Source organism: Neopelma chrysocephalum, unplaced genomic scaffold (genome assembly GCF_003984885.1).
Source record: "Neopelma chrysocephalum unplaced genomic scaffold, ASM398488v2 Primary Assembly neopelma1_64, whole genome shotgun sequence".
Lineage (NCBI taxonomy): Eukaryota > Metazoa > Chordata > Aves > Passeriformes > Pipridae > Neopelma > Neopelma chrysocephalum.
The window spans coordinates 7,645,970-7,671,736 of NW_020897721.1; the positions used below are offsets into that span (position 1 = coordinate 7,645,970).

At 39.9% G+C, this 25,767-nt stretch overlaps 1 protein-coding gene across 22 annotated transcripts in view; it reads left to right on the forward strand.

Moving 5' to 3' along the window:
* The window catches only part of ADGRL2 (adhesion G protein-coupled receptor L2), a 371,310-nt gene that overhangs the window by 300,016 nt on the left and 45,527 nt on the right, over positions 1-25,767 (forward strand). For 17 of the 22 annotated variants that reach the window (XM_027683320.1, XM_027683316.1, XM_027683326.1 and 14 more), the window contains 3 exons: positions 19,267-19,376; positions 24,008-24,022; positions 24,958-25,758. In XM_027683320.1, coding sequence (XP_027539121.1) covers positions 19,267-19,376; positions 24,008-24,022; positions 24,958-25,758 — 926 coding nt within the window. The remainder of the gene's footprint in view (positions 1-19,266; positions 19,377-24,007; positions 24,023-24,957; positions 25,759-25,767) is intronic. The other 5 variants (XM_027683317.1, XM_027683323.1, XM_027683331.1 and 2 more) reach the window with 1 other exon arrangement.

Below are 25,767 nucleotides of genomic sequence, written 5' to 3' on the forward strand. Positions count from 1 at the left end.
ATCCCCCATCTTCTGCTCTTGTGCTTTATTCAACATTAAAAGGAAGCTGTGATCACATGTAGGACATTGGTTCAGATTATCTGTGCTCAGAGAGTTTTTCATTTTTGTTCTCTTTTTTTTTTGTCTGAACAAATGGCAAAGATCATTTGACACTTTGCTTTCTATTTTTGTCTGGCATTTATAGCAATTTGCAAGTTTGCTTTCATAGTTTTCTGTCTTAGAACCTGTCATTAAGTAGAAAAGCTGTTTCTTGTCTTGCTTAGTCTTTTCCAAAATTGCACAATTTGTGCTATATTGCGAGCATAGGAGAATGTTGCAAATTTCTTATGAAATATTAGAAGTTCTTGTATCTCATTTATTTATAACTACATTGGTGATCATAATTTTTTGTTGCCTAAGCAAACTGTTGTTTGGTGCTCAGCACATGTCCTTGATCTGATGTATAAAAGTAACACATCAGCTGTATTTTGATGGCAGCAATTGCATAGAAAAATCTCACCTGAAGGACTAGCAGATTCATTGATTTTCTTTTTTTTTTTTAACTGATAGAAAAAAATAGATTTGGTGGCATGGAAGGCTTTTCTTCCCTACCTTTATAAATAAGCAGCAGTAGTTTCTCTGTTGCTACTTAAAATCTCACAGTGTTTACTTTTAAGGACTAATGACATGTTTTTATCAAGTCACCACTTTATCAAGCCATGTCACCACTGCATTTGACCACTCAATTCAGTTTGGACGTGCAGTTAAATGCAGTTCCACAGCAATTATTAAATACTCATCATTCACTTGCAACATTACTCCACAGCTTTTGCACAGCAACTCCATTCACTGCAATTACAAGGTGAAAACAGTGGCTTAATGAGATCAATGCTGTGAAATGTGAAGATTGAAAAATAAGATGAGGTTTCCAGTTTAACACAAAGCCGTGTGATCACGTGCCCTGCTCCCCTTGCAGAGAATTTGAGATACTGGCACAGACTTTGCCAGTGCCCACTGATGCATCAGCTCCTCTTTCTCAGAGTGAGCTGCTACTTAATCTCTTCTCCTTCACCCTTTTCTTTCCTTTCAGCAGTTCTCAAAAGATTTTTAGCTTAATGCTTTCCTGGGAAGCCTGACTGGAACACTAATGACTTCGTTGCTTTTCTTTTACCTTTGCAAAGTAGTTATTAAATTTTCGGTCCCTGATTGAAATTACATCCCAATTATTCCAGAATAAAGTCTTCCAGATGTATTTAGGTTCTATGTAAACTTCAGACTGGCATGGTTAAAATTAAAGCTTTGAAGAAAGAGACTAGACCTTTAAAAAATCCTTCTCCTCTTTCCCACTTCTCTGATAATTAACCCCAGTGTTTGCATACCGTCAGGTTTGAGAGATCCTACCACATGCTGAAGTTCAGTACAGAAATGAGCTTATTTCTAGAATATTTGGTGAGCAAGTAGCATAAGTGAGTGGCAGAGGGACCCACGTTTCAGGCACTTAGATCTTAAAATAATCAGGCTCCTCGGTGCTCCAGTGTCCTTTAGCAGGGACAAATCTCTGTTTCCTTTTCATTTAAAAGGAAATTAAATGAACAGGGCAGCAGCAGATGCAAAGCAGCCTGAGGAAATTGCTCTGGTTGCTTGCTCATAAAGTGCATTTGTGTGGCTGTGGCAGAGACTGTCACGGAACTCTGAAGTCGATCAGGGCGGCTGGTCCTGCTCTCTGTGGGCATGGCAGGGGTTTGACAAGGAACAGGATAAAACTGCCCCGTGCCCTGGCCTTGGATCCTCTCCGTGGCCCCCAGAGTGCAGGTGGGTCGTGAGACTTGTGTGCACAAATCCTGCGTGGCCATCAGGAGTTTCTGCCTCCAGTGTCCACTTCAAAGGACAGCAGGGTTTTGTTAGGACAGGCACTGAAGGGTTACACAGATACCACAAAGTGTCAGGATTTCTGCTTTATTGGCTTAAAATAATAACAGATATTTAAAAGTACTTGTAAATACATATCTAAAATTCGTTTCAAATCAAAGGCCTGTAGTGTATGTCGGTTTATAGTGGAATCAGGAAGTATTGAACATGACATTCTTGATGGCTTTAAGGCTACATACAGTAGCAGACTCACTGCAAAACTCTGAGGTCTCTTGTACAAGCCAGTAATAAATAATTTTAAAATATTAGACACTTAATTGTATTATAGAGTTGTCACTTTAGGAATAGTAATTCTTAATTTTGATAGGAATATTGTCATATTTCTCTGTGTAGTTTACACTCAACAGTGTTAAATATTTTGAGGCACGTAGGTATATGGAACATGAACTTGAATAGCTTGTCTGTATTTAAAATAATATAAGGTGCTTGTCTACATATGATACCTATTGATCACTGATTTGGTGTCACAGTTAGTAGATTTATGATCCAAAAGAGAAATCTTAGCATTTCCTCACTTCAATGTAGGTATAGATGCAAATATATTACATTACCTAGATTAGTAGTGGACTGCAAATTTTCCTGAGTTTTATCTTTAAAATCCAAATTTGGTATTTGGAAATTCAGAAATAGTCTGATCTTCATTTGTTTTTTGTTTGTTTGTTTGTTTTGTTTTTGTTTTTAAAGAAAGCTCAGTCAGTTATTCTACTTTGCTATTGAATCATTGTTAATTATTACTGTAGCAGATTGACTGGTAACAAAATACGAACTTCCCATCAAAATGTATGAAAGATGGATTTTTGTATGCTGCCACCTTTCTTTTTGAATTTAAAATAGTGGTTGTTTAGTAGGAATCATTTTTCCTTGTCCTAAATTTTTTGTTTGGCAAAAGTTCACGTTTATTTATTATTGTTATTTGTTGTCACGATTGGACACGATAACTATCTTTGTGCAATTAGATCTTTTTTTTTTTGCCTCCAAATTTTAAATCTTGATAAATATCATATTTTAAAAAATGTCAGGTCTGTTCCAATCTGTACACTTTATTTTTTGAGCAGTTTCTAGTTATAGCTGTTGTTGGGACTAGTAGAAAATTGATGTTTTGTATTTAAAGAAAATACAGCCTATTCACTCTTAATCTATGAAATCATTTACCTAGATGCAAAATTCAAGCATTTACTCTTGACAGTCAAATTAACGTTAACTTCATAAAGAAAACATTGTTCCCCTCCTAAAAGAGGCTAAAATACCTTGAATTTTTAATTTTTTTTTTAAATGCTCTGATACCAAGAGTATAGTTGTAAACATTAAAAAGAAGAAAATTCAAAATGTTTAAACTTCCTTTACGGGCCATGTGAACATCCACATTAGAAAAAAGTAATCTCACAGTTGGTATATTGAGTTTATTTTTGAACTGCAACAGAAAGGTGGTTGCATCAATTCTGCACTGAAATGGCCTTTAAATTCTATTTTCATCTACGATTTATACTATAATTGTAGCTCTATGTGAACTTTACATTTTTACTAAACATAATAAATCACTGTCATTTTGCTTTTTAAATACCCACCGACAAAGCAAACCTCATTTCCATAGGTAAACTTCAATATAAAAATACGTCGGGTGTAATAGATGAAATTAGAGGACTGTAATTTTTTAAAATACCCTTCCCTTTTAAACCATTGTTGCAGAAGAGGATTAAAAGAGGGATAAATCCTCTTCAGCAGTGTTTGTTTTCCCTGTGGCACATCCCCTGTCCTATCTATAGCCCACAGGACACGTGTACCTTCAGTCATGACCCCAGGGAGCAGTTCCCACTTGGCTTTTTGTTGCCACCAACTTTCCTCCCCTGGCACTGCTCTTAACCCGTGCTATCCATTACCCCTCTGCCAGGCAGCTGCACTGAAACGGGGGGTCTCCAGAATGTCAGGCTGTGCCTCCTGCCCCACGGGGTGACCAGGGGGGAGCTGGAGGGAGCAGCATCATATCCAGTCCTTCTCCCAGGACTGATTTTTTTCTTAATCCATCCCATGGGAGGTTGGGAGAAGGGAGGCATTCATTCTTTTCCACCTAGTCATGTATCCAAGAGATACCTAGTTTTGAAAAGTCCTGTGTGTAAATGAGTCAGACATTTTTGAAAGAAAACAAAATGAGTTCCATCCTGAAGAAGACCCGTCTTTCGGACCCTCCTTCCCGTTCCTGCTTGTCAGGTCCTCAGAGAAGCTCTGTCACACCACAGCAGTGTCCTTCCAAGTGAAAACAAGTTTGATCTGTTCCGTCAGTGAATGAAGAAAATCTTCCACAGACTCCAGGCTTGGGTGGACAGTGGGTAAAATGCCCTGTGATGATTCTCACTCATGGGAGCAAAAAGGTTTTACCCACAGGCAGGCTTGGCACAGGGTGCTCTGCTGGGAGAAGGCAAAACCTGCTGTGGAGTCACCTGAACTCCATAAAAGGCATTTCAGTACCTCCTTCAGAACCAGTTCCCTCACCAGGACCCAGGGTTGGTTCCGTGTTTCAGGTTTGCATTTCGTGGGTGGGTTTTCCCCGCTGCCATTCAGACCTGCCTGTGATGAGGGGATGATGGCACACTGCACTTGGGCTCTGCCAGGCTTAGGCAAGGGCTCTGCTGACCCCTGCTGCTGTCCTTGCTCCTTCCCTTGCTTTTTCCCTTGCTTTTTCCCTTACTTCTCCTGCAGCCGAGGGTTGCCTCCTCTCTTTGCTAACCTGGTGAAAAGCGTCTCCCAATAAAAGGGGCACCTTGTCTTTTTGTGCTTTCTGGTGATGAGGAGCTGGCATGTCTGTTCTTTCTGTGTCAGGGGGATCCCAGTGCTGATGCCAGGGTAGCCCAGGCTGCAGTGGATGGGGTACACTCTGTGCCAGTGATGCTGATCTCACGTACCAGGTCCTTCCTGTGCTTTGGTGTGCCAGTGCTTTGTGTTCCAGCTGCCTGACAACTGCTTCACAAAACATTTACCATACGAGATTATCAACATTAGATAGCTTTTTATAAGCATTCTTTTAAAATGAAGACTTCTAATCTGGAACAGACACAGGGTTTAGTACAGCAGCCAGCCCTGTATTTAGATGCAGCAGAAGCTTAAAATGCTCTTTATTTTGAAACTGAGCTTTTCACAATACTGAGCCATGGCCAGATTGATTTCTGTTTTGTTTTGTTTTGTTTTCTATGTGTTAGTCACAAGACTTTGTTATGACTCAAATATAAAGAAAAAAGCAGAAATACGTGTAGCCTGTTTTCATGAACAAGGCATAATCACAGAGCCTGGAATTTTCGTGAAGCACCACAGAAAACAGGAATACCCGTGACTGAGAAGAACCTTATCAGGCATTTTCACTGTCATTAATTCTTAATATGAAAGTAGTAGGTCTAGTCTTACTCATTAAAAATAGGGGGTTTTATTAATGGGGTTGTTCTATCACGGCATTACTTAGTAAATTAAATACAAATCCTCATATTATGGGGTTCTGAGCAGTCAGGTGAGGGGAAATAGCTGTCAGTGGTACTTGATCATCTTTTTGCAGCACGTTCTATTTTAATTTTCTGCAGAAGGAATTCCATTGCACATGTGCAAGCACATAACACACAGGCATGTGGATGTAGTCATGACATTGGACAAGCTACAAAGGAAACAACAAAAGGATCATTCATACCAACTAATGACATTTAAAATTTAGATTTAGCTTACTTCAGGAAAGATGGGATTCATTATTTTACTAGGGTGTAGCTTGATATTCTATATAGTGTTTTCATGTCTTACATTCAAGCTGTTCTCTTCCTTTATTTTAGCAAAACCACCATCAAATTCTTCTTAAGTCAGCATATATCTTATCTGGAGGATCATCTATACATACTCATCAGCCTTGCCTTGCTATTCAGGGGTGAAAATAAATGTGACTATACATATGTATACATAAAATTTTAAATATTATGTGCTGTTGCTTGTCTATTTGAGCATCATATAAAATACATCAGGCTGTGATTTTCACGTGGGCTCTTTGTGCTTGCTGAAATGGGCTCTGCCAGGTGTGCACACTGGTTAGCCCACAGTTAATCATGTGCTCTGTGTTTTGGGTCTGTAATTACCTGTCTTGGTAATTTGCTAACGTTTGATAACTTGGCTGAGACAACATTGCTGAACCTTCAGCACCTCTCAGTTGAATGGTGTGTCCTCTTGGATGAGCTTGTGTGAATTTTGCATAGTTTTCATACTTCTAGTCTAGGCAATGTAAGTTCCTGGTTCAGTTGCACTCAGAACTCTATTATTGAAAAATTATGATTTACTTATATGTTGCTGTGCCAAATTTAGTTCATATAGAATAATAATGTAATAGTTGAAGCCTGTTAATTCCTCCAACCCCTGTATATTCTCTATAATACTTAGCCAAAACAGCTACATTATCTGATAAGTTGATTTAGGACTTTATACATGTGTTCATATAGCCATTTATCTCAGGCCTTGCTGAGGAGACCTTTATTCAGCTGTGATGACTGCTGAATATGAAATGTAACCAAGATTATTTTTTTTATTCAAATATAATTTAAATATTCATCAAAGAGGAGTTATGCTTGAAACTGACAGAGACTATTAACATCAAAAAATATAATTAACTGCACTGGGTATCATGAAGCAGAGTTAGCCAAATAGCCGAGAGGTCTAATTGCTCTGGAGTCTGAGAAGCAATAGTTTTATTTTATACTGTTGCTGTGGAATTAATAGTGATGTGGTTTCCTATGCCAGGCAATTAAAAGCTGCCTGTTAAGGTTCATTGCACTATAGGAAATCTGTTGAATATCACTTAGTAAACAGAACTGACATGGAAAAGGTACATGAAGATGGGCAGAGCGGGGTATAGATCATAAATTAGGACAGATTAATACGAATTAAATAGATGTAAGTAAATTATGAGTCCTTTTCAGCGTTGAAAGTCAGCAGTAGCCATGAAAGTGTAAAGTTTTCATTAGTAACACAAATGAAATGGAATTTAAAGATTATTACAGTGAAGATGTTTAATTCAGAGGAAAGGAGTAAAAGAGTAACGTGGGTTTAAAAATGAAAAACTAGTATAGAAATGAGCAGATCTCATATTCTGTAATTTTCCTTCTGCCACAGAATAATCTCCTACTTAAAATAAAAAGAACCTTCTGACCTTTGTGGCTCAATTAAGCTTTTAGTTGAATTCAACAGGAAAAATCTTCTTTATTGAATCCCATAGATTCTGCCTGTGCCCAGGGTATACAGTCTAAAAAGGGGTGGCCATATTCATGGCATTTTGACATTAATGAGGTTGCTAAAAAGGAAGAGTTTAAGGATCAAAGATACAATCAATAGAGGTATTTTACACCATTTCTTTTTTTTCTCTCTCTAATAGTAAAATTGCAATCTAATTGCTTAATAAATGGGCCATGATTTCTGAAAAACACAGATAATTTCCCTCTTCGCATTTTACCTTCTTCGTATATCAGAACAATAATTAGCAAAAGTACTACTGCAACAAATAAAAGAGGCCTTTATTTTTTTTCCTTTGCTGTGATAACTGTGAATGGAAGGGGTTTGCATGTGTGATGTGTGCCCCTTGGTTTAGTGTGGTGCTCAGCTCGTGGGTTTTTTTTTTTAAGGAGCAATCTCGAAAACCACCGTCACAGCGGCAAAATGAAACCAAAGGCAGGATTGAGGTGGAATTGCTGTTTTCTCTGCAGATTGGCTGCCTGTCTCATCCATTATTGAGCTGCTGGCCCTGTTTATCTCAGTGACAGAGGAGTGCGTGCCACCTCCCCGGCACGGCGCTGCCTTTGCCGCTTCACAGCACAGTGCCTCGTACTGCCAGCCTTGCACACGGGGGGAGCAGATATTTAAAGCACTTCAGCTTAGCATTTTATAGGTCATGATGAACTGAGCCTATAAAACAAGTTACTGCAATGAAGTTAATGCAGTCTTAGGAGTGTTACACAGACCGAACGCTGGGTGTTCAGGATATTTTTAGCCCTCTGTAGGCACATCAATGGGAAGGAAAGGTTCTTACCACAAGGAGTTTTTTTTCCATGTCAAACCTGCTTTATAATACCCTTGCAGCACAGAAGCTCTACTACAAATTTACTATGGAGAGCTTTTTTTTTTCTGGTTTGCCCAATAATACATCAGCTGTAGGAACCTTTGCATTTCAATATCTTCTAGTCCATACGTGCACAACACACACCAACACACACATACCCATACACATACATACATAAACACACACACACACACACACATACACATGCAAAGCAGAAAGAAAAAAAAGAAAAGAAATGAGGCAGCAAACTCATTTCATTGGGCAAGCTGTCCTGGCCAAAGTCATGCAGTTCAAACACCTTGGACAAACCTCCCTAATGACACCAGGCTGTATAATGTTTCATCTGGCAGGATCTGTATTTTGCTGTTGTAGGTGCAAAGGTATCTAAATTCCTTTCTTAGTTGTAATCTGTGATCTTAAACCTTACCTTGCTTCTTGTGATATATATATGTATATGATGAAGGAGCAGTTTGGAATTGTATTTAATACACACCTTTTTGCAGCACTGTAAAGTAGTTGCTTCACCATAACTCAAGAGTTTGTGCTCTGTCTATTAAGTATTTTCATTTAGGCTGAGTTGTAAGTGTAGCAATAAAGTGACAGTTCTGAACCCATAATCTTTCCCTGTTTACAGAATTTCTTAGCAGCATTGAGCTCAGCTGTACTGTTACTCTCATGAAGCTGTAGGTGTTTTCTCATCTAGGATGCAGCAGCAGTGATATTACTCTCAGTATATTATTGTGGTGCCAGCATCACTGGTGGGTATGAAAAACATAATTTACTTTGTGTATTTAGCTTTCTTGGATAATTTTGCTGCCTTTGTGACAGAGAAACAGCCAAAGAACACCTCCTGGAGTTGCACTTAAAACAGGAGCACTTTGGGTAACGTGCTGTAGACAGAACACATATGAGTTAGAGCTCAGTTATCATGAATGCCATCAGCAATGCCTTGTTGCTTTTCTTATCAGCCACTTCCTGCTGTCAGCCCAGTGCTTATTTCAATAGGGAAGGATTTGCATCAAATGGAACACAGTGTTATGTGGGGCTGACATGCGGTTTTTAATTGTGCAGGCACATGAGACTCCTCCAGTGGCAGGCAGTTTGATAAAAGGATTAGATCATGAATATTTTTGACACAATTAAAGATTATCTGTGCCTTGACGGAGTCGAGCCAGCGAGTTTTCTGATCTGTGTTTTACGGTGGTGAATCTGCTGGACTTGGGTAAAAAGCAGCTGCAGCACAGGCAGGATTTTTGCAGATGTGGAAACAAGGGAATGGAAGGAGTCCCCTAAACACATCTCACACCAGTAACTTAATCCCTTACCTTCAAATTGCAAAGAAGAAAGTGGGATTGTGCTTTCCAAGTCAGAACAGGATACTTTTGCAGGGGAAGTCCTGTACCTGGAAGCCCTGCAAGCTTTCCAGATGATAATTAGATCCAGACATGGCTGTGGGTAATGAATAACAGTGCTTTTGTGACAAGCATTCCTCTCAGAAGAAAAGAAAGTACTTGTAGTGAGGACTCTCAGGCACATTTTAATAGGAAATGACACCACTGTTACAGAGTTGATTAAAGATCTACCAAGGGACAGCACTTCTGGAAAAAATCAGCAGATGAAATGAGAAAAGTTGTAATTTTATTATTAGTTATCAGTTAAACATACGTAACTTTAAGGCCATGAAATCTGCATTAAAAATGATGAGAAAAAGGACTGTACCTTATTGCCAGCAGATTGCACTCTGATAAATCTCCTAAAATAACCACGTTGTCTCTTGCCTCTTGCTCAGAGTTCTGCTCTGGGTTCTGTTGGGCTGCACAAATGAGTCACTCCGTGGCCCTGTGGGGTTGGTGGATGTGCAGGGATGGGCACATGGCCTCTGTCCATGAAAATTATAATCCAGAAAGGGGGGGTATTCCCCAAGGCAAGTTTACAAAAAACAATTTATTCTTTTTCACCCTGTAAAATTCATCTTACATGCAGGATCTCCTGCATTATTACAAACTCTAATCCTCTGAGTGGGTAATTAACGGACCAGAAAAGCCATTTGTGGAAAGGAAAAGCCATAAGGGTGAAAAATATTTCTCTGCTGAATGATCTTCAAGGAGTAAATAATTACAAGAGTGAGAGGTTTGGGATGACCAATCTAAATCTGAACATAATTAGGATGAACACAGTTTGAAAGTCGAAGCAGTTGGCATGTGCAACAATTCTCATATCAGAAGACTAATTAAATATTTAAAAGCCCAAAACCCCTCACTATTCACAGAAAAATAACCTGCCACAAAAGGGTCTGTAACTTTGCAGATAATTAGGAAGGGTTACAGGGGGAAAAAAGTCAGATTGGCTCCAAGGTTCTGCAAGGTCACGTCTTATTATGGTGTATCTTTTATATGGTCTGATAACAAGATCTTGCTAATTTAATCTAAGCAGGGCATCCCACGGCGATTTCCCATTTCCCTGGTTAAAAATATGATCATTTTCCATCTGCAAACTGCAATGGGTGAACATTTTTATCAATAATTTCTCCTAATTGATACAGGCTATAGTATTTTTAATTATTCAAGGTGAATGCATGTGTTAAAGTTGAGTTAGGGTTGCCCCCACTGCACACCCCATTTGAAATTGTCCTCGTCCTGTCCACTGCACAGGGAAACCAAAGGACCCTGTGGAACCCAGTTGTCTCAGTGGCCAATTCTGCAAATGACCAAGTCTTAATTTCCTATTAGAGGCAAGATAGTTTGATGTTGAGTGTGCAGTTCTGTGTTGAATATGCAGTTCTGTGAGCAGAAGAGGTGTGTTGAACTCAGGAGACCCAGAGTGACTCAAGCTGAACTTGCATTTGCACAGGCCTGGAGTCTGATGTGGGCATTGAGACTCTCCAAGGCTTCAGTAACAAGTCATACCTGTCATTTAAAATGCTTTATTTTAGTAATTAAAGTGGGTGATTGTTAAAAATGTATTTCAGATCTGTGCAAATTAACATGAAGGCTAAATCTACGTATTTCCAATATTTTCAATATTGTAATTCTTCGAGTTACTCATTTAGTAGTGACTCAGAAGCTGCCTTAAGTTGCATAACTTTTAACCACATTATGAATATGCTGCATGCCAAGCCATGGATAAAAAAGATCAACAGTGCTGCAAAAAAAAGAATTTTAAAGGCTTTTTACTCTTATCTCGTACTCCCTACCTGATAGTCTCTTCTCCTGCAAGTCTGTTGCAGTGTTATTCCTGAGGATCAGACACTGTGCTGCGGGATTTTGCCCTGGATTTTGTGCAGCTCTGCTGTAGCACTGTGCCTCAGGAGTGGATGCCCCTGTAAAGCTCTGGGTTTATTGCACAGCCTCTCGTTCCTCCCCTGGAACCTGCTCAGACACACAGGGCGTGATGCTGCTGCACTTGTGCTCACCCAGTGTGAATAATCTGTGCAAATTGCTCGGATAGGACGGTGCTGCACCACTAAAGTTTTCATTAGTAAATAAGCATAGCTGCAGGCTATTTATTTTGTCTAAATGGTGAAAGGTTTAATTGGATCTTCTGAGCTGATTACTTTTCAGCAGTGCGGATCCGCTTGGCTTAGTTGGTGTGCTGAGACATCCACTGCCTGTAATCCCCCTGCGAGTGTGCCTGCACGTAAATAAAGTGACAAGGTTGTGAAAATCACTGTTATTTCCACTCCTTGTTCCTCAGGCAGGGTTGCACTAGGAGCATTTTCTGTAAAAAGCAGGTCTGCTCTGCTCCGTGCTGTTCCGGGGTTTGGGTTTGTCCCCTCTCCACCCTCTCCAGGAGATTGTTCCCTGTACTTTGCACACCTCGTTGCATCCTTCATATCTGCTTTGGCTGTCCTTGATTTACAGCCACCTCCTCACAAGCTCTGCTTGCTCTAGTAGGCCTTTCATGTGTGTGGTAGAAAGTAGTGGGGATAGAAAGATGGGATTATAAAAGCGCTTAAAATACACCAACTTAACTATTCCACTGGAATCCACATTTCCTTTTGCTTTTTTTTTCTTTCCCTGTTTTATCTGATGCTCCAGTTTCTGGTTAATGATAACCCCGTAATAATAGCATTTACACCAATAAACAAAGTGCTAGAACAAGGATGAATTGTGACAAGAAAAAAACTATTTTGGATGTGAGAAGATTCATCATTTTAATAGTGACTGCTTTGAACTTAGAGACATGAATACTAAAAGGCAAATGGGTCATAACTAAATGTATTAAAGTTGTAAGAAGAGGTTGAAAGCAAGAAATACTGCCAAATTACTTTGCCATACAAGTCTGATACACATTTCATTGACAGTGGATCAGTCTGGGTAATCCTAAGAAAAGGCCTGTGGGAGTTGCATATTTTATGCTGTTTTATTGTCTATTTGGAGTTTTTATGCTTAATGTGTACCCTTAAACTCCCACAAGATTACATTTTACAGAGAAAGCACAGTTAAATATTATTGCATTTTTATTGGGCAAACAGAAACGATGCTATGCTGCACCTTCTACAATATTAATTATACATTATTTTGCTTTCTTATGTATGTTTACTCGGTAATTAGGAAGAATCAACAAATCTTCAATATTATATTTAAAAATAAAATATAAAAGAAAACCTGAAAAAATTTTCCCTCTCCCCCCCTCAAATGTTTTTTATCTAAACCCACCAGGTTTATTGCTGTAATGGTCATGTTGTAGAAATCCCAGGGCTGGTTTGTGAATTTTCAAGCCATGCCTCACTGCTTTAGTGCTCACAGGAGGGTTGCCAGTATCTAGACACATCTCTTATGGCCAAATTCCACTATCATACCTGCTCGTGTATCTCCCTTTTTTCCCTTGGATTATGAAAACTCCCAACCACAGCACACTAAATCTGGTTTCTGTTTTTGCTGGGTAAAATTGCTACTCTGTTCTCTTTGCATTCTCGTTCCCCTGTAATAGTTTTGGGGATTCTAACTTGAAAATAATTTTTAGAAAATCTTCCACAAGGGTAAGCAACGTTGTCAGTGAGGTTTCCTGGGCTTTTGAAAGGCCAGTTTGATGATTATATGTCCCTCTTGAAGGAAGCCTGGCTCTGTAGGGACTCGTGCACTCGCTGTTCCTGCATGGGAAGGGTTGTGCCATGTTTGTGCCCGTTGCTGGGCACTCTGGAAGTGGCAGTGGTGGCTGGTCAATGCTGCTTCAAATCCAGGCTTTACAGGAAGGCTGGGTTTTCTTAGCAGCTCTTTTTTTTTCAGGCCTTAATTGCTAACTCATTAGGTTTCAGTATGTAATCATGTATTGCTTGTGAGGTGAACATGAAACTCAGAATTTAAGTACGTTCCTTTAAGTAATTTTATCTGAACACCCCTAAAATAGAATCTCTGTTCTCTGGCTGTTTTATATGTGAGTTTTGTACATACTTTCCGAGACCAGATTAAAAAAACATAACGTTGAAGTAATATCTGACATCTTCATACCCAGGTAACTGCGAGTTTGGTGACTGGAGTGGAGGTTTAGTGGAGATGCAAACAAAAGCAGCCAGGCAGGAAGGGACCTGGGAGTGTGGATGGACAGGAAGCTGAACATGAGCCAGAGTGTGCCCAGGTGGCCAAGAAGGCCAATGGATCCTGGCCTGGATCAGGAACAGTGTGGCCAACAGGTCCAGGGAAGTGATTCTTGCCCTGGACTCAGCGCTGGTGAGGCCACCCCTGGAGTGCTGTGTCCAGCTCTGGGCCCTCAGCTCAGGAAGGACATTGAGGTCCTGGAGCAGGTCCAGAGGAGAGCAACGAGGCTGGGGAAGGGACTGGAGCACAATTCCCATGAGGAGAGGCTGAGGGAGCTGGGGCTGTTCAGCCTGGAGAAGAGGAGGCTCAGGGGAGACCTCCTCACTCTCTGCAACTCCCTGACAGGAGGGGGGAGCCAGGTGGGGGTTGGTCTCTTTTCCCAGGCAACTCTCAGCAAGACAAGAGGGCTCAGGGTCTGCAGCTGTGCCAGGGGAGGTTTAGGTTGGAGATTAGAAAGAATTTCTTTCCAGAGAGGGTGCTCAGTCATTGGAATGGGCTGCCCAGGGAAGTGGTGGATTCTCCATCCCTGGAGGTTTTTAAGCTGAGACTGGATGTGGCATCAGTGCCATGGGCTGGGAACCACAGCGGGGTTGGATCAAGGGTTGGACTTGATGATCTCGGAGGTCCCTTCCAACCCAGCTGATTCTCTGGTTCTATGGAAAGCACACCTCCCGTGGCATTGTAGCCCAGTAGGAACACACCTGTAAAGACACCTACTGACTCTGGGTAAAGAGTTGAGGAATTTTTCAGTTTGAGTCAATATATCAAGTGTATTCATCCCACATTCCCGTATCCTTTTGCTCAGACTGGAGCTCACCAGGGTGAGTGAGGAACAAGAGGAGCATATGGAGTGTGTGGTGAGTTTTTGTGCCTCTGGTGGTGTTTGAGCAGGTGCTGCAGGCGATGTGCAGGAACGTGCCACGTGCTGGCTTTTAAGTGTTTAATCAATATGCTGGAAGAGAAATATTGTCAGATCCCACTTGAAAGTTTCAAAACATACCAAGATAGATTTTTTTTTAATGTATCGACAATGTTATTGAAAATGAATTTGATCTGTTAGATGTGGTTTTATACTGTATTTTGGGTTTTTATAGTGAAGTACACATGATGTTTTCTGTGTTTGCATTTTAACCTATTTAATGAAACTCTGCATTCATGGAAATGAGGAATGCAGGAATACCCAAAATTATTTTGATAGTTCTTTTCTGGCTAGACATTAATCCATATCCTGTTCTTTTATATTACTATATTTGTCAAAGTTAATATGCAAAGCAAAAGCATTAGAAGGATGAATTGCAATGTGGACATTATTTCACACATACTTTATTTTTGCAGACTGCAGGAACCACTTGTAAAGCATCTGTATGTCCCTTTCTGTGACAGATGTGAGTTGCCCATAAAGGTGCCCCCTTCCTTCACTCAGTTGGTGTGATCCATGTCATGCCAGTGCCTTTCCAGAGGCTGCTGTTGAGATTCCAGTGCTTCCCTCTCTGCTCTGGTCACGATACACTGTGCTTCCCATTTCAGTGCTGGAGTATTTGTTCAAGTCCATAGATTGTGTGTTTTTAATCTCCCTTAGAACAATGGTGAATAATGGCCCTTGGCAGGAGATAATGAAATTTTCTTAATTTATATTTTCGAGCAGAAGCTGCAATTAAAAATGGCATCCCATGGCCTGCAGACACAGCTCTAGTGCAAGTTTCAGGGGAGCTGTAATAATAATGCAGTGCCAGCAGTGACGAGGAACGATAGGACAGTGAAGAAGTAATTTAAGAAAGAAAAGAGAATGTACCAAAGCTTTATTGTAGCATATCTAATGATCTGCTGAAGATTCCCAATAGCTTTTGGAGCATGACAGGAGAAACTAATGTTATCTTGCCAAAACAGGAGCCCCTGCTTAATCAGCAGAACGAGATTATTGATTAAAACACCTCACACAATGGATTGCACATGGAATCTCATCTCCGTGCACTGCACGTGGAAAAGTGCAATAATAAACATAAGATAATAATAATAATAAAAAAAAAAGGGCAAAAGCAATTTGTTGGGAATTGTACCAGCCGAGATTAGAGTTGAAATGCAAACAAATTATCATGGAAAATACAGGTCTCCCTGATGCTGAGCAAGGAGGGTGGATGCAGCAGGGACATGGCTACACCATGAGCAGGAGGCACTTAATACCAGCCCTGCTGGAGCTGCTTTCCTTTTCCTTTCTTTATTCATCTGAAATGTGAAGGGGCCATTCCTCATTTGCACAGTCTCCTTCCTGAGGTGAAAGGAGTTCAGACATTATACTGCAACTGTTAATTAAACACTCCATTTGATTTTTAGATTACTCTAAGTGATGCATCTGCATTATGAAGATGTAACCTTTTTTCATTCATACTAAAATACAGAAGAAACGAGTGTCAGAGTCCACAATTGCTTCTTGCATTCATGAAAATAGTGGTAATTCCTACATTTCCCCTTGCAGAACTCTTGTTGCTGCTAGCACAGGAACCTGAATTCTTTTACTACTTCAGTTAGTCTTTTCCTAACTAGGGTTTCAAATTTAATTCATGTATTACCTTGCCTAAATCAACTGTTCTTGAGTTCATATAGAGTTCTTTGCAGATCTCCTTTATTTCCTTGTAAATGACAAAGTCATTGTATCATAAATCTTTGTGAATATTGTGAATGTCTTAAACACGAAGACATTTCTCAGTGTGAGATCATATGAATTTTAAGATTGTTCATAAAAACCTGAGAATGTGTGTATTTTTACATATGCTGGGGAAGTATGATGTTGTGTAGGTTGCAGAACACTTAAATGGTATTTAAACCTGCAGAAAAATTAAACACTGGATCACAAACTGAAACACCAGATCACAAACTGAAACACCAAAATATTTCTGATTTTGACATCTTAAATTTGCAGAAATCACAGCTGGTTTGTATCATGCCTTCATTGGAACAATTCTAAAAGAGCTTGAGTAGATGGACCAAACTGTCAGTATATTATGCAGAAAAAATAACTTTGGTTGAAATGAATGAGGGACTTCAAGTTATTTGCCAGTTAAGGTTTTTGAGGTTTGGGTTTATTTTTTTTCCTGATGGTGTCTAGGCCAATTCTGCAAATTGCCAGGAACTTTATTTCCACTATAGTCTTCTTTTTGGAGAATCCAGTGGCAGAGAAGGTGTTTGCCCATTACAAAAAGGCATGAAAATGGGTCACCCTATTGAGGGCTCTAAGGTGCAATATCCTCTTCTTGGTTTTTCTTGAATGTCTCACTCTGATAGAAATGTGACCTCTAAACTATGTAACAGTGACCTGAATGTCGACTTTTTAAAATGTGAATATCCTAATCAAATGTCTTTAACTTGAAATCTTAGAAGTGCTCGAAAATTAGAACCCTATGTGAAAGTTACTCAGGTCTTGCAAAATGCAACCAACAATGCAGAGAAATCAGTGATTTGAACGTGAAAAACTACAACTTAAAGCAGAAATACTAAATTCAATTAGCTGTTCAAGTAATTGCCCTTCTTGGGGAGGTGCTGGTGTATGTGGTAGCACTGCTGTGTCCTGCAGCAGTGGGCAAAGCTCCTTGTTTTGGAATTGGGGTCTCCTTTGGCCAAAGGGGAGCTAAAGGTGACCACATGCACAGCAGGTGAAATCCTCTATAAAGAAATAGTCAAAAGTTTTTAGAGTGTCAACAACTTCCTGTAAACACCACTCAGTGCCTGAAGTTTGACGCTGACAGTTACTGTACAAAGAAAAAAAATCTGAATTTTCTTTTGAATAATTATTACACATCCTTTTGATAAAAGCTAGCATGAAGTTCTTCTCATTTTTTTGGCTGATGGCAACATTATGAGCCTTTCACTGGGGGAAAATGAAACAGAAGAAGACAACTTTTCACAGGGCAACAAGAGTTGTATGTGTGAAGTATGCCCTTCATTAGTATGACCTTCTCAAGCAGTTCCTCCCAGCATACACTCATGGAAACCATCACCCTGAATGATGCACTAGGAGAATTCCTCCTTGTAGGAATTATTTGGGTCTCGGCGTGGGGTTTTCACTGAAGAAACACAAGGAAATTAAAAGAAATTTATTACAAAATCTTACATCTGAGGTTATACTCCTCAGTCTGCCTGAGGTGTGGGGCATAAAAAACCCTGTATCAGGGATGTTACAGAGAGACCTGTGATTTTGGAGACCCTATTGCCTTCTCCATCTCCACAGCACATGTGCAGGTGAACTCCTCACCATCTATCTTTGTCCACGGTTGTGCATAAGTACAGAAATCCCTGACTAGTTCCAGTTAGTTCTGCAATTAGGGTTGAGCCTTATGCTGCTGGAAATAAGTAGCTTAAAATAAAGAAGAAAAAGGAAAAAGGAGAATTAGCTGATGGAGTCAGAAGAGTTTTGTTCCCCAGTTCACTCAGCAGAGGCCCAGCATGTCCTGCCCAGCTCTGGGCTGATCACTGTGGGAAAAGGGGGGTGATTTATATTAAGAGTTCTTCAGATGTGCTTGCTCTACCTTTTATAAGGTAGCATGAATTATTCCAATACCTGTTGGCACTGTCCAGCTGTGGAAAGCCATTGATACCAGACAGATGATCTGAGCCTGGCTGTGGCACTCAGGGAATGTGGGAAGCAGCAGAGAAGTTGATGTACAGCTGGAGTCAAAGGCTGCTCTATTACTTAAGTTCAAACTTCTGTTATTCAGTTTGCTGACAAACAGAACTAACCCCTGAGAAGATCAGCCAAGCTCTTTTTCTTTTAGTCACCAAACTCCCTGACCTTCTCCTTTTTTTCTTCACTTCCTTGTGACTATTTTTTTGTATTACATTTTGACCATCTCTTCAGGGTTAGGTGATTGTTTGTTCTCCTTTAACTTCCAAGCTAGTATTTGTTTGGATATTTTTTATTCTGGAAAAATTAATAGTAGTCTAAAATATTATTATTATTATTATTATTATTATTATTATTATTATTATTATTATTATTATTATTATTATAAATACCTTCAAAAATGTGCAGTAGATCCACATGGTTAGAGGCATTGTAATAAAGTTCTTTTTTGTATCAGAATGCCTTTGCTTTCCTTGGTAAGCAAATCATTTATGTGTTTCAGTACTTAGTCTCCTCTAAAATACATTTTAATTAATTTTCTTGCAGTTCTTTTTAACTATTTTCTTATTTCCTCAGATGGTCAGTCTTTACCTCTTCCTGTAGCCTAACAAGAGCCCACCAGTAGCTCCTAAAATAATTTAAATGAAAATGCTAATGTTCTTTGTCTACATTAACTATTCCAACCAAAATAATTTCCTTGAATCACAACAAAAAAAAAATCTCTGAGATGTAAAACCATTCAGCAGTATGTATGTCTCTAAAGATGGAAGGAATTAGTCATTGGTGTTATTATACATTATTCAGAATTGCACATTTTTTAATTATATGATCTTTACATTTTGTTTTCATTTTATTGAGCAGTAGTATCAAATCAGTATATACTTGATACAGCTGTCTCTACAGTGGGGACATTTAAGATAACACTGATGTCCAAATTTAAAAGTATAAAGCATGAGCTAAAATATTGTCTTGAAGCCTTTTTTTGGACTTTGACTAATTAGTAGTAATTAACTTTGTTGTCTTATGGATTGGATTGCCCAAGTGTGAAGAGAGTTAGCACTGAATGCGGTACTTGAGTATGAACTTGCAAATTAAATGTAATTTTAAATTAATTAGCTCGCTTTCTTTTCCCATTACAGGTGCAACAACCGAACACAGTGTATAGTAGTTACTGGGTCAGATGTGTTTCCTGATCCTTGTCCTGGAACATACAAATATCTAGAAGTTCAGTATGAATGTGTTCCTTACAGTAAGTATAATCTTTTTATTCTTGCTCACTTCCTCTGGCCGTCCCAGTTGAAGCTGGAGTGCTGTTCCCTGGAAAAGCAGCATATGTTCCTGGCCCACAGAGCCATTATGCATGCAAAGCACTCGCAGGCTGGGGCTCCAATTAGCTCCACAAAGTGTGGAAGGAAGCCATGGTGTGATGCTGGCCAAGTGTCTGTCTGTGTTCTTAAGTGTTTGGCTTTTAAGGCTACTGTTTTTCCAGAAAACAAACTCAAATTAGCTATTCAATAGGCCAGATAGGAATTTGTACTTTTGCCCGCTACCAGTTGCTGACAAATTGGCTTGGCTCACAGACTTGTAAAGCAGGAATTGACTTCAATTTTAATCATGATCTGCTTGAAAGGCTACCTGCTGCTGTGGTGGCTTTGGGTGCACGGCAGACCCAGCACTGACACTCAGGGGCAAATGACCCAGTTGGGGGACATTGTAAGGGGACTTTGTGCTTCCTTGTAAATGAAGGCAGATTCAGAGTGAATAATTCATTAACGAGTTACTCAAACTGGGTTCTTAAAAAGCAGAGGGGAAAAGAGTGAGAAAGAAATGTTCAGTTTTAATTTAAAGACAAAACAGGAATTGTGCCTTTAAATCAGCTGCCAGAACAGGATTTTTCACTGAAAACAAAGTAAATACTGAAATCATATTGAGATAGAAGAATGTGATGTTATAGCTACAATATTCTACAATATTGTACAATATTCTTTCTAATGCCAAAGTTCTGTAGCTGTAGACATACTTCTTATTTCCTTGCAGTAATGAATGCTTTTTTTCACTGATATGTATGCATGTTCATAAAAGTTCTGCAAATTGGACACTTTTAACTGGTTTTGCTTTCTCGTAAGGTCATTCTTTGCAGTGACTTCTCCCTCGTCCTGTAACTCCACAGAGAAATAGCTGTGCTTGCAATGGAATTTGAGCAGTGCCCTGGTCATTCCCTTGAGTTATTATTAAGTGTGTATTTCTTGATCTGCAGTAATCCTTAACCAAAGTCACATTTTCTGTTGGTACAGGAAACAGGCCAAGTCTGAGATGCAAAAAGCTCTGTGGTGACAGTATGTATCCAAAAAGGAAGGAAATGAGTTCTGGCATAGGCAAAGCCATGTCAAAACTGTCCGTGCTGTTTCCTGCACAGTTTTAAGATTTAGTCTTCTGAAACTGAAACACTGCTCTGTGCTGCTTCACCACACTGAACCTGCACTGTTGCTAAAGGCCAAACACAGATCATCTGTTTTTTCCTCATTCCTGCTGTGTCATTGTGAAATGGTTGCTTGCTGATTTTTTTCCCTGTGCCATTTGTAGGACTGGAAGCCCCCAGCAGACAGTGATCCCTAGTACCATTCCTCCTGTGTGTAGTACGGGTGGCTTGTTGTAACTGTTCTTCTCGTGCCACTTTTGAGGAGTGATGTCTTACCCCAATCTAACCACGGTTTTGTTCCACCAAGAGCACTTCTGCTTTGGCGCTGTTTTCATTCCCAAATTCTCAGAGAGAGGGGCAGTGCATCTGATTCCAAACCCTGAGGTCAGACAGATGACAAGGAGTTACGTCTCCAGTTCCAGTAGGCTAGCTCATAGAGAAAAAGTGCAATGCAAATAATGTTCAAACATGATTTTTTGTGCTGTTTTAGGAAGAGAAGTGTGGATATGTTCTACAGATTGGGTATTGCTACCTACAGGAACCTTTTCTTTTCCAGTTTCAGAAGTACAGAGCCACAGCGCGGCCTGCCCTGTACTCTGACTTGTAGTGACTCTAACTTTAAAATGTTTATTTTTGTTTACTGTCAACTGTACTGGCCTGCCCTTTGAACTATGTAATTCTGTGTCTGTCGTAACTCAGGATTCTGGATGCTTCTTGTCTTTCAAAGTCTCTGAGTTTTGGAGTTTGTCAACTGCAGCATGTACAGTGATGACACTGCCCAATTCCAGAACTGTAAGAGGCATCACCTGTCATTGCCACCAGCCATCAAAAAGATCACCAGAGACTAAAATCAGTTTTGAAATCTTGATTTCAAACCACACTGTGCTTCAGTAGCCATTTTGGTTGTTGACCATCTTTCTTCCCTGTCCCAAAAAGCTTATCCTGTTATTTTTCAAGTCTCTTTTTTTGATGCCTGATAAACTCCAATCTAAATTTTTATTCCTTACTTGTTCCAGTGCTCCATATCTAAATGTACAGAATGACTGAAATCATTAAGTTTGCAAGTAGCAGCTTAAGAGACTTGTTTAGGAGGGCAGGATAGGCTTTTGTGGGCCTGGGAAGGGAGGAGTTTAGTGATCTAACCAAAGTTCAGTTGTGGTTCTTACTTTTTCTGAACTTCAATTACTGCAAGACTGCAAAATTTGCTGTGTCTCATTGTGGTGGCTTTAAGTCCACGAGGGATGACAAATATCAATCATAAAAGGTTTTGTGGTGAAAGGTGGGAGTTCTTACACACTGGAGTTGCTGTCACCCTTGTACAAAATGCAGTTTATGAGCTCCCCTGTGTGTTGCTGGCCTTCAGAAATACAGAACTGCATTGCTTCATTTGAAAGTACTTAATTTTGTAAACTTAATTAAGTTTGAAAGTACTTAATGAAAAGCTTCCTGTTTTGCATCTCAAAGTGTAGACAAAAAAACCCCCAACTTTTGAGATACTCAGTTGGATCTCCACCAAAATGCCAGACAAATTTTATAGGCATTGCTTTGTCCTGAAATAAGAGTATTATCGATTAAATTACAAAGAAATTGAGAGTAGTATACTTGACATTTCTCTCACTTATGCTGCACAATATATGTTGACACTTTGACTAACAGAAGTCAGTCCTTTTATAAGGGAGAACATCAAAAGTGCCATTTCGTACATCTGTGCATTTTTATTTTAAGCCTATTTGGACTCGGGAGTTCAATAGAAAACATTTCAAAGTGTTTTATTCTCTCTCTCTGTGTATTGATTGGACTTTGCAGCATTTGTTTATTCCAATAAGCCCATCTGTCCCTGACAAATGTACAGCTGTACCCCAGTGCCTGCAGAGCAGACACACCAGTAATGATTTGAGTTATCCCCAGCTTTTTCCCCCTTTCCTATTACTAATTCTAAGCAGGTACAATATCAATATTGCTCTTTGGTGAGGAATAAGCACATGCATAGAAGTTCACAAACAGAATCATGCAGAAGTCATTAATACTAATGGTGAAGCCCAGGAATTCATTTCAGAGTACATCTTCTGTTTACTTGGATAACTGCAAGAATTACAAATTGCAGAAAAACAAGTATTTTACCTAAAGATGTGTAACCGTACAAAAAGCCAGGAAAACTACTGCTCATTTTGAAAATATTGAACCCCTTCAGCTCCCCCATAAAGTTATGGAATTGTTTCCTGGAGAAGCACTAGATCAGATGAGCCAATACCATTCTCTCAAAATAATGTTATGCAATTTCCTTAAATGAAACCGAAATCCAAAACTCTCTGTGTGACATGCAAAGGCATTCTTCAGGATAACGCTGGAATACTGGAAATGTAAGAGCTGTGCAAATAGTTCTGATGCACTTCCCTGCTGTATCAGTAGCTGCTGTTACACGGATTGGTACATCTGTCATTTCCCAGGTCATTTTATGAAACCAAGGGAGCACACTTGAGAGGCCACAGAGTGTATGGAATAGGTTTTATTGCAAATAATTATTGAAAAGCTATTTACTGGCTGGGCTTCAGCTATATATATCTTTCTGTAACTTCCTTAAAACTTCCTGGGGGAAAAATTGCTATAGTAATATAACTTTGTTAATTGGGTTGGGTTTATGTCTTCCATGTGTGGTGGCAGGATGGATGTTTGTTTAAACACAGTATGGCTGTCCTTGCTGGTTTGGGCTTAATCGATGATGCTGGAGAATACCTGAATGAGCTAATAAACTGTTAATTTTTTTCTTCTCTTTTCCTCTTGCTTACTATGCTTTTGCTTCTTTTTTCTAGATGTTTTTGCTTATTCCTTCTAGTCTGATTTTGCAGTTATAGACTAAGAAGTGGCAAAAGTTCTCAAGATTAACGTTCAGGAAAACAAAATAAAGCCTAAGGAGGGCTAAAGTGTGCAAGCTGCTTTCTTTACAAGAAAGAAAAGCAGAGGGATGTCTGGGACAAAGATGGGGGGAGTTTAATAAGCACATATGCAAACCTGTGTAATTAATATACTGAATTTTGTATTTCTAATTACTTAATGCAATATGTATATGTGCACTCGCACATATATGATAAATTAATATGTCACTTAAACCCCAACTTGGTAGCGTTGTATTTTTAGAAGAAAAAGAGTGTGTATAGCATGCATTAGTAAAGTCATTCATTATTTATTCAGGTTCACTAAGTGAAACTACATGCCAACATATCTGTATTGCCTCCTTAATCTACTAGAATGATCGATCCATGTTCACTTGTGTAACCGTAGAATCTCTCTCCTGCTAGGTTATCCTGTTGTCTGTTTCTCTTTATCCAATATAGTGCAGTTCTTATTCTCCCTATATTTAGCGTCTGTAACTAATTTAATCTTTTAGATTAATAGTCGATTTATGTTAATCTTCTTTCTTTTTTCCTTGCACTTTTTTATTTTTCTTCCGATGCTTAAAATAGAAGTGGAGCAAAAAGGTAAATAACGTATACAAGTCCAAACCCCAGCTCCTTGTTATGTGCCTTATGGATGTTAACCTCTTCCCTTCCCCTCCCCACAACACTCTTATATTATGATAATCAGCAGGATCTCATAAGTACACCTCATAAGAAGTCGACTGTTTGCAATAAAGTGACTTGGCTGCTTAAAGTAGGTGGCGGGGTATAGTGTCTGAAGTACTTGGGCTGGAGGGAAGACTCCCTTGCTTTTTTCTCTCCCTTTCTCTTTGTCTTTCTTTCCCTCTCTTTCTCTCACCCTTGGGTAAATTCTTGTTAATCAAGTGTCATCTTGCCTGGCTTCCAGAACCCTCTCCATAGCATGCCATGGTTACAGGGTTTCCTGGTCTGTTTTCATTCATTGCTTTGGTTGTGTTTTGTTTTCTCGGCTCCTAATTGCTTTCTCTATATATACCTGATGATTTGGTTCGTTCCTTTATTTTTAATCGAGGCCCCTCCTTTTTCAGCCTCACCACTTCTTAAAGTTCTAAACAAGTCGATGTGATTTTTTTTTGGACTGAACTGACCTGCACACCAGTTAAAAGCTCTGGAGCGTTAAATCCGCACTCACTAAAAGTCTGAAACAAAAACGCAAGAGTAGCTCTACCTTTTCAGCTGTCTGTGTATGCCATTGAGCCTTGGTCTGTACTAGTGAAAACAGTTCCCATCCACTTTCCATACTGGTACAGCAAGAACATGGTAACTTTAAGAAAAGTGGATGATAAAGGGTGATAATTGCATTAATTATAACGTAAGGTATAATCTAGTGCCAATTAAATGGATTTTTTTTTCTTCCTGACACAGTCATTATGATTTACCTACCTTTTTTTTTCTTTTTTTTTCTTTTTTTTGACTTTCATTGCGAGACAGTCTTAATTTGACATAATTCTTGTCTTACTTCTCTCTGTGACTGTTAGTTTTTGTTTGCCCGGGGACGTTGAAAGCAATTGTGGACTCACCGTATTTATACGAAGCCGAGCAAAAAGCGGGTGCTTGGTGCAAAGACCCTCTCCAGGCCGCAGATAAAATCTACTTCATGCCCTGGACCCCGTACCGCACCGACACCCTGATAGAATTTGCCTCCCTGGAGGACTTCCAGAACGGCCGCCAGCAGACGACGTACAAACTGCCCAACCGGGTGGATGGCACCGGCTTCGTGGTGTACGACGGCGCTGTCTTTTTTAACAAGGAGAGGACCAGGAACATAGTGAAGTTTGACCTGAGGACTAGGATTAAGAGCGGGGAGGCCATAATCAACTACGCCAATTACCACGACACGTCTCCGTACCGCTGGGGAGGGAAGACGGACATTGACCTGGCGGTGGACGAAAACGGCCTGTGGGTGATTTACGCCACGGAGCAGAACAACGGGATGATCGTGATCAGCCAGCTGAACCCCTACACCCTGAGGTTTGAGGCCACCTGGGAGACCACGTACGACAAGCGGGCGGCGTCCAACGCCTTCATGATCTGCGGGGTGCTGTACGTGGTGAGGTCCGTGTACCAGGACAACGAGAGCGAGACCGGCCGCAACGCCATCGACTACACCTACAACACCCGGCTGAGCAGGGGCGAGCACGTGGACATCCCCTTCCCCAACCAGTACCAGTACATCGCCGCCGTGGATTACAACCCCCGGGACAACCAGCTCTACGTGTGGAATAACAACTTCATCCTCAGATATTCTTTGGAGTTCGGCCCACCCGATCCTGCCCAAGGTAAGGATT